Genomic DNA, 16,330 nt, shown 5'->3' with positions numbered 1-16,330 from the left:
AATTGTTAAAGAACAAGCTTTTCCAACTGACATTGGGGCGACAATTCTGCAGCGCTAGGTAGATAGTTTTAGGCTTGAATTTACCATTCAGCATCATAGTATTCCAATCTTGTAATCCATCTGCCACCTGCCGACTCAACAGAATAGTTTTGAGGATCCTGGAACAGTTAGTTTTAACCGGCACATTCATGATAGATTCATGCTTCGTATAATAGGCGTGAATCCATTTCACCCACAAACTATCCTCTTTCATGTTAATTTTCCACAAAAGTTTAAGGATACTAACCATTCTCCAAGTCTCCAAACAGATAATGTTCAAACCACCTTGATTCTTGGGCTTGCAAATTTTATCCCAAGCAATCGGAGACTTGCGCGTAATCTTATCCACACCAGACCACAGAAAGGAGCGACACACTGCTTCCACCTTATGAATCACCAATTTAGGGAGCGGTATGCACTGAAGTCAGGAGTTTGCAATCGGAAACAAGGTACTTTTCACAAGCTGAAGCCTCCCCGCAAGACTAAGAAGCCTAGAACTCCAATGGCGAATTCTATGAACAAGCTTGTCAACCAAAATGCTGCACTGTGCAACTGATAACTTTTTGCTAGTTAGCGATATACCAAGATATCGGAACGGAAGAACACCTTTTTGGAAGGAAGTAATTTTCTGAATTTCTTCTCTATCTTGATGGGGCACATTACCAAAGTAAATCTTGCATTTCAAGGGGTTTGCACTGAGACCAGTGGACATCACAAACTTATTGAATACCTGCATCAAAAGCTCAACAGATCTAGGGTCACCTCTAGAAAACAAGAGCAAATTGACAGCGAAACTAAGATTAATGATTCCCAATTTATCACTCTTCGCATGAAATTTAAAATCAGGAGCATCCTACAGTCTTTGGAGGATACGGTGCAAATACTCCCTTACAAGCACAAAGATCATGGGAGAGAGCGGGTCTCCTTGCCTGAGACCCCTCTTAGCCACTAATAGGTTCGTGTATTCTCCATTAACATTATACCGGTAAGCTATTTAATAGCGTTTTTTTGTTTTTGATAGCGCTATTAACCGCACCGCTATTGTAAACATTTTTATTTTAATAGCACTTTTAAAGTGCTATTAAAGTACCTGTTTTTAATAGCGTGTTTCCTTAAGTGCTATCGAAGTTGGCATTTTGCATGTTTTTTTATTTGATTTTGATAGCACTTTCAAATTAAGCGCTATTATAGGGCACATGTTTGATAGCACTTTCAAAGAAAGCGCTAATATATGGCACATGTTTGATAGCATTTTTAAAGAAAGTGCTAATATATGACACATGTTTGATAGCGCTCTCTATTAAAAGTGTTATTATGATGTTTCAATAATAGCACTTTCTACTAAATGCTATTGTTGTATACGTTATTTTTTTTTACACAATTATTTTTTTGGTGTGCAAATATAAAAAACAAGATACATTTAATTCAATATCAAATAACGCTTTAAGTTACTCATTTCATACATACTATGATCTATAAATACACAATAACATTTTAAACCAAATCCCCTTGTTTACAAATATCATACCATATATAGAGGGCATTTGCATAGCCAAATTTGAAGATGCATGCATTCCAATTTAGAGTACTTCAATCCAAATCTCAAAGTAAACAATTATATTGTCTAAACAAAACACCTAAAAAACAAGAAAAGACAACAAAACAACACCGAGTATAGTAACCACACTTCACGAACCAAAAGCGCCGAACCACAAATACAATCACTTAGCTAGGCAAAATAATTGCTTCTTGTTTTCCTGTATCATAAAATAAATATTGATTATGTATTGTACAATAAATATCAATTCAAGATATATAGAGTAATCAAACATTCACTACAATCAAACCAAAAAAAGAAAACAACATGTATAAAAACTGATTAAACTTGTATCACGATGCAAGATGATGCCACTAGGGGTGGACAGGTATCGAACACCTGGTCCGACCCAGAAAAAACCGAAATAAATAATGTAAATGGGCGGGTTCAAATGGTCCAACGGGTCTAACGGGTGAGAGCTGCGGGTTAAGTTGGTTTTAGATGGGCGAGCCGGGTAGCATTTCCTAGACCGCGGGTACCCTGACCCGCCCGAAGCCTATACGCCAAAACGTCGTCGTCTTCACTATTAGGGGTAATACTCAGCGCAATGCTCTCATTTCCCTCTTTCCATATGCCAAACTTTCTCTCTCTCTCTCTCTCTCTCACTAATGAAATGAAACCCTAGCAGATGGAGTTTCCTCTTTGCCGTTTCTATTCTCCTCTCATCAATCACCACCGGTCACCATCACCGCCATAACTACTCCACAACGACGAAACTCTTGTCCACCATCGCTGACGCTTACTCACCTTCACCACCACTACTCGAACACGAAGAACATCATCTCCTTTTCTCACCGACCTTGACGAACACTATTTAAGGTTGTGATCCTTGTTCTACCATTTTTCTACTTTCTTTGCAAGGTTATTAGTTTTGAACAGTTTTAGTGTTTCGTTTTGTTAGATTTTGCTATTTAGGATTTTGAACTGAGTTTTGTTTTATTAGATTTTGCTATTTAGGATTTTGAACTGAGTTTTGTTTTTGTTAGATTTTGCAGGGATTGTTGCGACAAACCTATCTGTGATTCTTTGAGATTTGTGGTTTTTATTTGCTGATATGTTGTTTTGATATGGACAGAGGGGTCAAGGTGAAAGTGGTATGGAAAGAGTCATATAGAGCATGGGCGGTGTAAGTGTAAGAAACTTCTGAATTGTTGCAAGAAACCCTATTCAAATTGTTTTAAGCATTCTCAAGAATAACAAAGTGAGAGAGCTTAATTAAAAATGTTAGACAAATGAAGTTTATGAGTAATATTTAGTTTTTTCGGTAATATTGTCTAAAAAAATATTTGGTTTTTTCCATAATATTGTTAAGGTTGATTGCTGTTGCCATGGCGTTCGTTCACCGTCGGTGTACTAATTATGTTCGAATTCAGGTATGATCATATGCTTTACCATATTATTATTTGATTGTTACAGTTTTTGGTTGATGTTGAATTGATAAAAGTTAGAGAATTAAATTGAGTCAACTTCATACCAGCAAGAGAGTAAAGGGGTGTGGGGCTTGCATCATAGGGATATCACATGGTGCTCATTCCTTGATCACTTCTCTGTGCTTGAATTGGTGGATCTTAACTTGTCAGGCATTTGCTTTATGGGGCTTTCACATGGTGCTTCGGCATACCATGGTACTAAAACACGGGGTTTAGTTGGTTTATAAGAGATTTGAAGCCATTGGACTATGTTGAACACTTCTTGTCCATAATGGCTTAGGTTACAATTGATGCACCTCGAGGGATAGTGCAAATAGTGCAAACAGAACAAAGTGTAAGTAGTTGAGTTAGAGCACAACTTTTTGGTTTTGTGTGCTATGTGGTAATCAATACACGATATAAATAAGTATTGAGAAGGAAATAAAGGATTTAAAAGAGAACCATTAAGAAGTTCATTTTTTATTTTTGGAGGATGGTATGGTTTGATGAATAACATATTTTAAGGCATTTTTCTATGCTTTAGAGTTTATTTTGTTTTCCATGACTGTTTCTAACAGTATTTGGAATTTTTTGTACTTTTAAGTTCTTATGCTTTTTCTAAATGAATTTATTTGTGTTTGGTATAAACTTTACATTTGTTTTGTTTCTTGTGTCCTTTCAAACTTTAGGCAAGACAAGCCAAAGGCTGTGGAGATATTAAGTGGTGATTTAGATGTGTTCCCCCACCTTCAATTAGGAGTTATACAAAGAAATCACCCAGATGTTAATTCTTAATGATTTAAGGTAATATCTATAATAAATAATTTAATGTTTGTTTCTATCTGTTGGGTACATGAGAATGTGCATCTGAATCACTACTCAGATTGCTGGGAAATTGTGAATTTGAGTTTATTATGCATGAATTGATATATAGCTTAAGTACTTACTACTTCATTGTTACATGAACATGACAGACAAAATGATTCAAGTCAAATGATTCAAGTATGGGGCAATGTGGACCTAGTGGGGATAGAGATGCAAGTCCTACCAATGTTGTTGATGGGAATAGCAGAGGAAATGTTGAAGCAGGATAGATTTTGTTTGTCCAAGTTAATGTTAGGTTCATTATTGAATTTGAAAATTTTATAATGTAAAAATTGTAACAAGTTTTGTGAAAAAGTTAGAAATTTTATTTGGGACTTTAAATATTAGCAGCTCAATAAACCGATCAACCCGTCCATTTTAACCCGCAACCCGCTCGGACCCAAACCGCATAAACCGATGTTAAAATTGGGCGGAAATGAGCCATATTAATGAATCTGCGGGTTGGGATGGGTGTTGCTTTTGGGCCCGAACCCGCCCAACCCGGCCCGTTGTCCAGCCCTAGATGCCACACTGCCAAAATACCATGACACGTGCAATTGATAAAGAATATAGGGGACACACAGATAATACTTACTTTTGTACAAAGAATTTCGTAGGCACTTTCCAAATCAACAACTCCCTAAATTTGACAATCAACGCAATTTCGCAGAACCTGTAGCAATGAAAGGAAACCCCAAACCAATCAACAAATATAAGAATGGCAAATAGAGATGGATGGGCGGAAATTTCAACTGTGAATGTTAGATAAAAAATAAAAAATAAAGAAACTATGCATGATTTCCTTTTCGCACCTAACTCGGCTCAATATGTAATGCCGGCGGCCTCACTGGACAGCAGGTATGTACCTTTTGAATTCCATCATTAACGTGACAATCATAAAAACAATACATTAATTGGTGGATTTTCTTTCAATACTAAATATGTGTTCATGTTTTTATCTAATATTATTATTTTTCAATTTAAATTTACTATAATAAAATAACACAAAAGTTAAAAGACTAATTTAATGAAATATTCTTTTAGTTATCATATTCTTTTTAATATATACGAAACTATCAAACATACACAATATTATTTTCCCCTTCTAAACTATACACACATTCAATATTATGCATGTTTAGGCCTCACTTCAATGCCTTCAGGAATAAGTCCTCCCTTCAACTGATGACCAACTTCAGCAACACTCGTTTCAATCTCTTCTTCATCACCTTCACCACTCAAAAATTCACTTATCTCAATTTCCATCCACCCATCTTCTCTTTTACATGGCACTCCAACATTCTCTCCATCTTCTTGTCCTTGAACCATTCTGTTTCTTCTATTTCCATAAAACAATGTCTCCAAATTAGACTTATTCTCATCTTTAGTACACAGATATGCTTTCCCTCTCTTTACCTTCTTTCCTTTCCTAATTGATATTTCTGAAGGATCAGAGTCAAGTCCATAAGCTCGATGAGAAACTTTCATTACTAAATATGCTCCATATAACTTGTTTGGAGTTAGAATATTCGTTCTGATTCTGCCTTGTATTTCTAACCAGTTCATTGTTCTCAACTCAGCAACCACCGAAAATCTACAAAATAATTTATATATGCAGTAGCTTTTCTTAAAGAAAGTGTGGATCCTCAAATTCTCAATCGGACGGAATAGTTTGATTGGTTCAATTGTGAACCGGACCTGGTTCTGGTACAAACAGCCTTACGAAAATTAGGAAAACCAGCTCTATCCAGAAATCGGAGAACCGGTTTCAGTTTATTCCACCTAAGACAACACTAACGAAGAACAATATTTCCCTCGGGATGTTTAAGATTATAATCAATTAGGCATTTCAACAAACAAGTGATGTGCACATTCCAAATAAAAAATAAAACAAGTAAAAATTTAGCTTACGCATGAATTTGAGACAAAATTGTCAACAATACTCTTTTGCAGATCAAGTTTGAGCTTTCAAAGAACTGACAGTATCCTACAAAATATTAAAAGCATATAATCAACTTTTCAATGAACTAACTTCAGCCAATCAAAACAAATACAAAGTTGTAAGTATACAACACAACCATTACACCTTCATTCTAAATTTTCACATAACACAAATTGTATCACTCATAACCATCAATTCCACAACAAATACAAAATAAAAATCAAAAGGTGGAAAGCAAAAGAAAAAGCAAATCGGAGCAGAGGATCGAAATTGCCGATACTGACGCAAACGAAACACGCACGTACATATCGAAGAAATCTCAGTTCAAAATCCCTATGTTTCTAATCTTCTGGTTCAAACAAAAGAAATAAGTGAAAAAAACTCAAAATAATAAAGAATTTGTATACCTACCTTCAAAGATTCCGACGAAGACTTGAACTTCGGTACAGTCTCAGGTAGTTTCCTCTTTTTGGTGATGAATCTGGGTTCGTTCTTTATTTCTGGTGGAGAATCGATGACTGACGAGGAAAAATCAAAGGCTAACGAGAGAGAATCGACGATACAATGGTGTATCGATGGGTGACGGTGGTGAATCAATGGTGGGGTTACCGGAACTGTGCGCCTATTGATGGGTGACGGTGGTGTATCGATGGCAGACGGTGGTGTATCGATGGGTGATGGCAAAGATGAAGAAGAGTCCGTCAGTTTTTGCGATGAATGACCAAAATTGAAGTGGAAGATTAGGGGTTTTTGGTGGTGAATGACCAAAATGAAAAGTATCCGCCAAAGTGTTTTTGTTTTCTTTAATTTAATTAATTATTTTAATATTTTATTAATTATCATACATCTATCATATAAGAAAATTGTATGTTCTGGAAAATACCTCAATACCCTTCTGTTTTCTTAAGCTTCCACGTGGCATGTTTTTTAACACTTCCTTCCTTTAATGTTTGACACTCAACATAACAATTTCAAAATTCTAACTATTATTTAATTAATTTATTTCCTTTCCCCTTCTTACTATTTTTCTTTTTGAAATCAAAGAGAAACAACTCTGACATCAGATCTGAATTTTTTTTGTATTCTTTTGTGCAAAAACAAAATCTGGAAATGACTATGAGATGTTGATTCCACATACTAAAGTGGTTATTGTTGAAAGCCCCAAATCTATGGAAGGTACTTTGTTTTTTTCCAGTTTTTGAATCATGCATTTTGAATATTTATTTTTCATGTTTAGAGTTCAGTTTTTATTTTATTTATTTTATGGGTTGGATGAATAATCATTGAAGTTGTTCAAGATGTCAACTTTTTATTAAAGTTCTCTTTAGTAAAAAAATGTTCATTTTTTAGGGTTGTGTTGTGATGTTTATAGTTCTTAATATTTTTGATGTGATTTACATGTAAAATGTGTTTGTTTTTTTTTTAATTTAAAAAGTATATTCCTCTTGTGATGTAACTTAGGAACTCTTTTGATGTCTTCATATATTTTGCATTTAAATTTTTTTAGTTAAATCATTTATATTTTTCTATTTATTTTATTAAATGTTCTTATTATTTATTTTATTTTATTAATTGCTTATTCAAATTTTATTATTGAGAGAACACATATTTGTTGTCTTATTGTTTTTTCATAGTAGATGATATAAATTGTTCATGTGTTACAGGAATTTATTAAATATATGTGTTCTTTAGGTTAATCATGAAGTTTATCTCATCTACTTTTTCCATCTAAAAAAGAAATAACATATATTTGTATCTATTAAATAAAAATAAAAATAAAAATTGATAATAATAAAAATTTGTATCTATAAGTATAATTAAATATGTGACACATATTTATTACTATTATATAAAAATAAAATTTGATATAATATAACAAATATATATATATATATATTGTACTATTTTAAAATTGATAACAATTTTAAATTTAACTCAAAAAAATTACATGGGATTGGTTGATTTTGGATATATAAGTTTAACTTCTTTTTTTTCAAGTTTCATAATTTTTTTATATGATATTTGTTTTTTTTTCAAGTTTCTGTGTTTTCATATTTCTCGTATTGAAATACATTTTTAATGTTTAATGTGATATTAGTTATTTATTATTATTATTATTATGTATTTTTTTTATCTATTTTATGATTTGTATTTTAAACTGCATTAAATTATTGCAGGTGAGAGTTTATGAGCAAGATGCAAGAAGAGGAGAAGTGAGAGGATTGTGTTGTTGTGTTTTAGTATTGTAATGTTTTGAACATTTATTATACCTTAACTGCAATATATTTCTTTTACTAGCGCATTTAATAGTTAATAAAATTTTAAAAATTTCATTATCCCATTGTAATTATGTCTTGAGCCAAACAATTTTTTATGTCACATCTAATAGACAACTTTTATATTTGTTACCTATTCTTTAATTATAGTGTTGATAGTTTTTTTTTTTCATAACATTGCATTTATTTTTATTGTAAATAAATATTTGATCTAATTAAAAAGTAATTATTAAATTATCTATTAATTTTAGTAAAATATTTTTAATCCAATCTCTTAAATAGTTATATTTTTTTTTTCCGGGAGATTTGAAATATGCCAAAATAGGTTGGCGTTTACAACAGTTGCTAGGTTTGTTACGGAAAAAATCTATTATTCATCTAAATAATTTTATATACTAAAATTTACTATGGATCCAGATATTTTTTATAATGATATCTAAACAAAAAATAATATTTGTATACGGGAACTTGTAATTATTTATCAAAATATTGATTATTAACGGGACATGAAGTTATTGATCAATTTTTTTTTATTAATTATACATTCAATTATTATTTTTTCACGAATAACCAGATATTTTTCTATTAAAAAATATATATCTGAAATAAATGCGCGTCCCGTGCCAGAACCCGTGCGAACGCACGGGTTTGTTACTAGTACATAATAATAAAGCAAAATGAATTTATTGGCAATTTTGACAAGTGGCACATTTCTAGACTCCTTACTATTTTAATTGTTTCTACTTAAAAAAATATTTCTATATTTGTTAATTAATTATTTATTATTTAAATAATTCAATTTTTTTTCAAATTATTATTGATTCCCTATTCCCTATATTCTTGGACGTTGTTTTATGACTACACAATTCCCATTATCCTTTCCCAAAATATTATTGTTAATTTATTAATTAAATTATTCAATTTTATTTTTTAATTTATACCTATTCTCTTGGATAACACCCTTTTAGTTGGTTTATGACCAGACATCTCCCATTAGCTTTTCCCTACTCTTTTCTTTTTGTTATTGTTTTAAATTTATTATTTATTAATTATAATTAATTAAATTAAGCATTGAAAACAAACAAAAATTCTCCCGTTTCACTTTTTTTTTTTTGGTATCTCAAAAAATAGGTGCTTCATTTGGTTTCTCAATACAAACCCTTTAAATTTAATTTCTCTTCTCCCAATTCCCAATCATCAATGTCATTTCTTCAATTTTCCAAAAAAATTATTTCGATTTCTGTTGATTTTTCTTATATAAATAAAAACAATTTCTTCTCCCATTGATGAAATAGTGGTGAAAGAGGAGAAGAACAGAGGGAATTAGGTGAAACAACGATGTCAAGAGTTGTTAGAAACTTTGATGTTGAAACAAAATTAGGGCCTAGAGTTGTTTGTAACTTCGATTTGAATGAGTCCCCAACCAATCATGTGCTAATGAAATCATTCACCATGGATGTTTATGTTGAAAGAGAATGAATTATATTCTACTTCTGATGATTATAAATTTTCATCTTTTGAATTTGTGTTAATCTTGTTTGTGTGAAACTATATATGGATTATTTGCATTAAAGTAGGGTGGAGTTGAGAGTTTGAATTGATGGAAGAATGTCTACCAGTGAGTTTACCACTTTACTGTCAAAGACTATCTTTTCTTATGTAATTAAATAAAATGAATGTATATGATTTGATCTTATCTTGATTAGTTTTGTTTGACACTTTCAATGGTGGACTTTATCATATATTCTCTTTCTACTTGTGTTATTCTTCATTGTTAACGTGGTGTTATTCTGCATTGTTTTTGAGATTGTGGGATTTAAGGAATCTTTGCATATAGCTGACAGAAAAACAAATTTAAAACTTTGTATAAAATTGATTTTATTAAACCAGACACTTAACCAAGTGTCATATTTTATTGGATTTATTTTACTCTATATTGGCTCACTCCATTGTTGTGCACCACAGATCATAAAAGTAGATTCATTCAAATATTATGTTTTACGGTGAGATAGATTATTGGTTACTACAAGAAATGGCAAGGAGAAAGTGTTTGAGTTGGAGAGGCTCTATCTAGAGATAGTCATTCAAGCTAGAAAGCGCACATTTGAAGTTTTGTTAGATATAAATCCAATGACAAAACATAAAAGGCATGTTTTACATGATCTTTGAATAAAATGTGTTCAAAATGTCAATGCAGGATTTTGTAATCCAATTATTATATATAGAACCTCTCTTTATCCTCCTGTTTTATTTCTACTCATCATAATAACCAAACAAGCCCTCTCTTCGTCGTTTTAGATTCTTTGGACACTATTCCTTTTACTCATACTAATGGATACTTTCAAAACTTGTGCTTCCTGCAAACAAAAGTGTTGAAAGTACTCTATGAAAGAATCTTTGAGACAACCTTTTAGGACAATTGTTTTTTATGTTGCCAAGATGTAGGCTACACATGAAGGATGGGAGGCTTTGGAGAATGCAATATTAATTAACTAATATTAGGCTTACATTACATTATTTGTCTATACTGATTTTAATAATATAACTTTCAAATACTTTTTCATATATATTTTTTAATTTTAGATAATAAGGGTGAATTAAAGATTTAACAAAGAATATTGAAATTCCCTCTCTCTCTCTTCTATACTTCAAGTTCAAAATATTTAAATTTAGTTTAGAATTTATAAAATCTTTTAAAATTTTGTATAATTAATCTCACAAAATTTTAATTTTCTTTATTTATTTGATGTCACAAATATGATTTCTTAAGATTTTATGCCTTTAATAGTATTTATAACGTGATTAAAGTTAAAACCGATTTTATAAATTTTCATACTTATTTAATAATAATAATGATAATGTAACTTCCAAATACTTTTTTAATTTTATATAATAAAAATGAATTAATTTTTTTATGCACTTCCATATTTACTTAATAATAATAATAGTAACAATAGTAATAGAAATAGTAATAGTAATTGTAATAATAATAATAGTAATAATAATAATAATAATAATAATAATAATAATAATAATTATATTAATAATAATTATATTAATAATATAAATTTTAAATAATTTTTCATGTATTTTTTTAATTTTATATAATAAAAATGGATTAAAGATTCTAATCGAGAATATAAAAATCCCCTTTTTTCTAATAATTAAATTTTTATATAGTTTTTCATGTATTTTTTTGTTTGTTTTATATAATATGAATGAAGAGGTTGTTTTGTATATTCCAACAATATGTATCAATTCAACTCTTAACATGTCTTTTGAGTTATCTATGCATAGAGTAGAATGAAAAATTGAATTTTTATTAAAAATTGAAAGTGTCTATTCATTTTTTTATGGAGAACGTGAATCGGTTTTAATTGGTATAATAAAGAGAAATGTAAGTAATAATTATTAGATTAGTTTAACAATAAAAAAATATATAATAGAAAATAGCAAACTTGCTAAAGAATTACTTTTGCTTTAGTATATTTAATAATTTTATTATATTTAATAATGATAATTTTAAGAAATAATTATAAATTATTATTTTTACATAAATTTTTTTATCCCGTGCCACGTACGGGTAGACAGACTAGTATATTATATAAACAATAGAGATTTCATCAAATGCTAACATTGAAACGTGTTTTGTTTTTTTAATTTTATTAGTTATATATTTATAAAATCGATAGCGCTTTTCGTATAAACGCTAATATAGGCTAGTGTAATATTAGCGCCTCCTAAAAGTGCTATCTTATTAAATAAAAGTAATAGCGATTTTTCAAAAAGTGCTATCTTATTGGATAATATTAATAGCGTTTTGAGAAAAGCGCTATCTTACTGAAGTATAATAATAGTGTTTTTCCATAAAATGCTATTAAAATCACATTGATCGTATTTTATAATAGCGTCTGATTATAAAGTGTTATTATAAATGTGTTTTTTCCTTTTTAATAGCATTTTCTATAAAAGTGCTATTAAATTAGGCGATACGAAATATCAATTTTGGCGTAGTCAGTATTGATGGTTAGCATGATCCAGCGAATAAACTTATGCGGAAAATTCATCTCTCGTAAGATGTTCTCCATAGCACCCCACTCTACCGAGTCATACGCCTTCTGAAGATCCATCTGGATCATACACCTTGGAGGGCCGCTGTTACGACTGTAATCTCTAATAAGCTCGTACCCCAACAACACATGGTCCTGCATATGTTTCCCAAGTACAAAAGTCGTTTGGCTACTGCGAACCACCTGGCCAATTACCTTGCCAAGCCTGTTAGCCATAATTTTGGAAATTATTTTATAGACTATGGTGCAGCAAGATATGGTGGCTAGCTATATATTAACTTTCTTTGATGTTGTTTTAAATGTTTACTTGAATTTGGATTGAAGGTTTTGTGATTAAGAAGAGAATCAACATATTAAGGATAAAGGATTTGCAAATAAAATTAAGGTATTTTTCATTATTGAATTATTTTATTTTACCATTTATTACATTATTTATAACTATTTAATCCTAAAAAATTATAATAAATAATAACAACTAAAATTAAATAAATACAAATATTTAATTGAGGTTCTATTTCTAATAAGTTGCATTTCTACACAAAACATGTCAAATTGAGGTAAAACGAGGAAATAACAAAAATTGAAAGAAAACGCAATCTTCTTCAAATTTGAGAATCATTTTGCATTTCTAGTTCAGATTAAAGAGAAAAAACAATAGTGGCCAACTATAAAAAAAAAAAAATTAACATTTAACTCTACTAATTTTTTTTATAGTTTTGTTCGTTTCTTCTTTCTGTTATGATATATTATCTCTTTTTTTCTTTATTTTTATTTACTCATAAGTTATTTATATGTTGAATGTTGAAGAAATAATTTTTATTATTTGTTATTATTTATATGTTGAATGGTGAAGAAATTGCTTCCTCATGTGTAGCAATATAAATAAGAATTTACATAAAGAAGAAGAGATTTCTTTGTAGGTTTTATTATCTCAATTTTCGTCTTCTATTTAATATTTATTTGTAATTAAATCATTTATTATTGGTTTATAATAAATCATCTATTATCTTAATATGTTATCATGCAATCTATAACAATAGAGAAAAAATTTCAATGCCACAATTAATATAGCAAATAATTAATAATAACATATTGAAAATTATTTTTAACTGAACAGATTTATATTGAAAATATAGAAAAGAAAATCATACACTATTATTTAAGTAGTATGATTTGTAGTTAAATCTCACTACCTCTTATTCTTCTTCTTCTTTCTTCCTCTATTTCTTTGTATTTTATATTCTTCTTCGTAATGGTTATCGTAGACGGGGTTTTGTTGTGATTTAGGTTTTATTTTTTTGTGTTTTAATTAAAGTTTTATATTCTTTCCGTTGGTATATTTATTTTTAAGTTGAGAGTTAGAGTTTGTTACTAATTTTTATAGTTATTATTTGTTACTCATAAGTTATTTATATGTTGAATGTTGAAGAAATAATTTTTATTATTTATAAGAAGAGATTTCTTTGTAGGTTTTATTATCTCAATTTCGGTCTTCTATTTAATATTTATTTGTAATTAAATCATTTATTATTGGTTTATAATAAATCATCTATTATCTTAGAAAGTTATCATGCAATCTATAACAATAGAGAAAAAATTCCAATGTCGCAATTAATATAGTAAATAATTAATAATAAAATATTGAAAATTATTTTTAATTGAGCACATTTATATTGAAAATATAGAAAAGAAAATCATACGCTATTATTTAAGTAGTATGATTTGTAGTTAAATCTCAATACCTCTTAGTATTCTTTTTCTTTCTTCCTCTTTTTTTTTTGTGTTTTATATTCTTCTTCGTAATGGTTACCGTAGACGGGGTTTTGTTGTGATTTAGGTTTTTTTTTTTGTGTTTTAATTAAAGTTTTATATTCTTTCCATTGGTATATTTACTTTTAAGTTGAGAGTTAGAGTTTGTTATTAATTTTCATAGTTATAAACGTTTACATGAACCGTGCCGAGGATGATGCAACGTTTTCTGGTGACGGTGAATGTGACTATCTAAAGGGGTTTCGCGTTTCTGGATGACATATGATTTTGGCGATGTGAAAGGCATGGGTTAATCAGTTGTGCACGGTAAGAAAATATTTAGTTTCTAATAACATAAACTTAGGCAAAAAGTGAAACAAGGAAATAACTAATGATGCTTTTGTTGAATTTTATAATAATAAATACTTTATAAATTAAAAAATTACATGAATGGAAATACAAATAATAATATTTATAAACGGGAAAATAATTTTTTGATCCAAATATTTGTATATTTGAAAATATTATATTTATGCTTCAAATATAAATAAAAATATGTTTTACTTTTAAAAATATTAAACTTTCTTAGTTAAATAATTTTGTCTTTTAGTTTTTTCATTCATATTACATTTAAGAAACATATAAGAAACATATGCGCGTATTACACCAGTACCCATACGAATGCACGGGTATCCATATCAGAATTGTATGAATCTGACCACGAGTAAAATGTATTTATTTATGGTACTAATATTTATTTATATAATTAAAATAATATTTTTAAATATTATGTTGTTATTTATTTATACAATTAAATGGTTGACCCAAATATTTTGATATATGGAAAAACTATATTTATGCTCCAAATATATTTAGTTTTTTAAGGCATATTTATATTATTGTTTATATACTTAAAACAATATACGAGTTCAAATATAGAAAAAAGTGTGTTTTTTTTAATTATTAATGTTACTAATATTTTTAATTTAAGATACAATATTTTTTAAAAAACTAATATACGTGAAAATACAAAAATGTGTGTTAGCTATCACTAATTTTAATTTATACATTCAAAACATTATTATCAAGTTTTCTATCCGACCCTAACATCTAGGGATGGCAATTGGACTCATCCCAAATGAGCACCCGTAAAAATTACCATTAACGAGTAGGGTAAAAACCCGTAAAATGGGTACAGATAATTACCCACTAAAATAAACGAGTATGGGTGCAGGCACGGGTACCTTAGGTCTCACCCCGCCTCATACCTGCATAATGTACATTTATATATTTAGTATTATTATATATACATATATGCTTATCAATTTTATTAAATACATCACTATTAGATATACATGCATTTTAATACAAACGTTTGTTAATTTCTTAACTCAACAATAACATCTTTAATTTTTTTATGAATGTTGTTAAAAAAAAAGGGTTAAATAAGTTTTTGGTCCCTATAAATATTCCAGTTTTCATTTTTAGTCCCTCACTGCCTTTAGGCAACAGTTTTTACAAGAAAATCGTTGCCAAAACCAACTAAAACCGTTGCCTAAAGGTAGGGAGGGACTAAAAAGGAAACTGCAATATTTATAGGGACCAAAAACTTATTTAACCCTAAAAAAACTTAAAATCACATGATAAATTATAATTGATCATGAGTTTTTAATAGAAATGCGGGTAAATAGAAATGCGGGTAAATGGGTATGGGTACTTAGGTACCCATATGGCATGGGAACAAGCTCAAATGTTTTGGGAACGAGTACTATAGTACCTTATCCATACCCTACCAATTGTTATCCCTACTAGCCCTTTTATTAAATAAAATATTTAAATCTTTTCAATGTATTAAATATAACCAAAAATAAATCACAATTTATATTATTAATAAATTAAATATAACATCAGACGACTACTACTATCTATCAGCAACATAAATGTGTTTTTTTATTATTTATATTGTTAATAAATACAGAGGTTTTTCACTGATTTATAATAATTAATAATAACACGAACATCAATATACTGAACAATATTTTTGTAAATAATGCAAAACAAAAATTATGTTTATATTAAAAAAAAAATATTCATTTAAAAATTTATTTATACAAAAAATATAAGCACCAATTTATTATTTTTTAAAAATAAAATAAAATTTGTTGGTTAAATTAATTTGACTTTCTTTTATTACATTTTGAAAACAAATATGAGTACCGTACCAATACCCGTGCGAACGCACGGGTATCCCGCTAGTTCACCATTAAAATAAAATAATAAACTAGTGTGTATACCCGTGCGTGGCACGGGAAACTGTAACACCCCAAATCTACCCTGCAATCAACAGGAATATCAGAGTACAAAATTTCAAGCGAATAGAACAT

At 29.1% G+C, this 16,330-nt stretch overlaps 1 protein-coding gene and 1 long non-coding RNA gene across 7 annotated transcripts; one reads left to right on the top strand and one right to left on the bottom strand.

Moving 5' to 3' along the window:
• Positions 1–2,181: 2,181 nt before the first annotated feature.
• Positions 2,182–4,237, top strand: LOC131600447 (uncharacterized). Of its 6 annotated transcripts, none has more exons than XR_009283143.1 (5): positions 2,182–2,455; positions 2,712–2,837; positions 2,949–3,009; positions 3,735–3,849; positions 4,020–4,237. It is a non-coding gene; the product is annotated as an uncharacterized LOC131600447 (long non-coding RNA). The 6 variants fall into 6 exon arrangements; XR_009283147.1 differs by having other exon boundaries at positions 2,712–2,859; XR_009283146.1 differs by having other exon boundaries at positions 2,632–2,768.
• An 800-nt stretch (positions 4,238–5,037) lies between these two features.
• On the bottom strand, positions 5,038–12,413 carry LOC131598437 (F-box protein PP2-B13-like). Its single transcript, XM_058871038.1, has 2 exons — positions 12,271–12,413; positions 5,038–5,503 (listed from the first exon to the last, which is right to left on the bottom strand). The coding sequence occupies exons 1-2, from the start codon at positions 12,411–12,413 to the stop codon at positions 5,038–5,040; spliced, it is 609 nt and encodes a 202-aa protein (XP_058727021.1).
• Positions 12,414–16,330: the final 3,917 nt, after the last annotated feature.

Source organism: Vicia villosa, linkage group LG4, assembly GCF_029867415.1.
Source record: "Vicia villosa cultivar HV-30 ecotype Madison, WI linkage group LG4, Vvil1.0, whole genome shotgun sequence".
NCBI classification, from domain to species: domain Eukaryota; kingdom Viridiplantae; phylum Streptophyta; class Magnoliopsida; order Fabales; family Fabaceae; genus Vicia; species Vicia villosa.
This window is presented reverse-complemented; position numbering and strand designations above follow the sequence as displayed.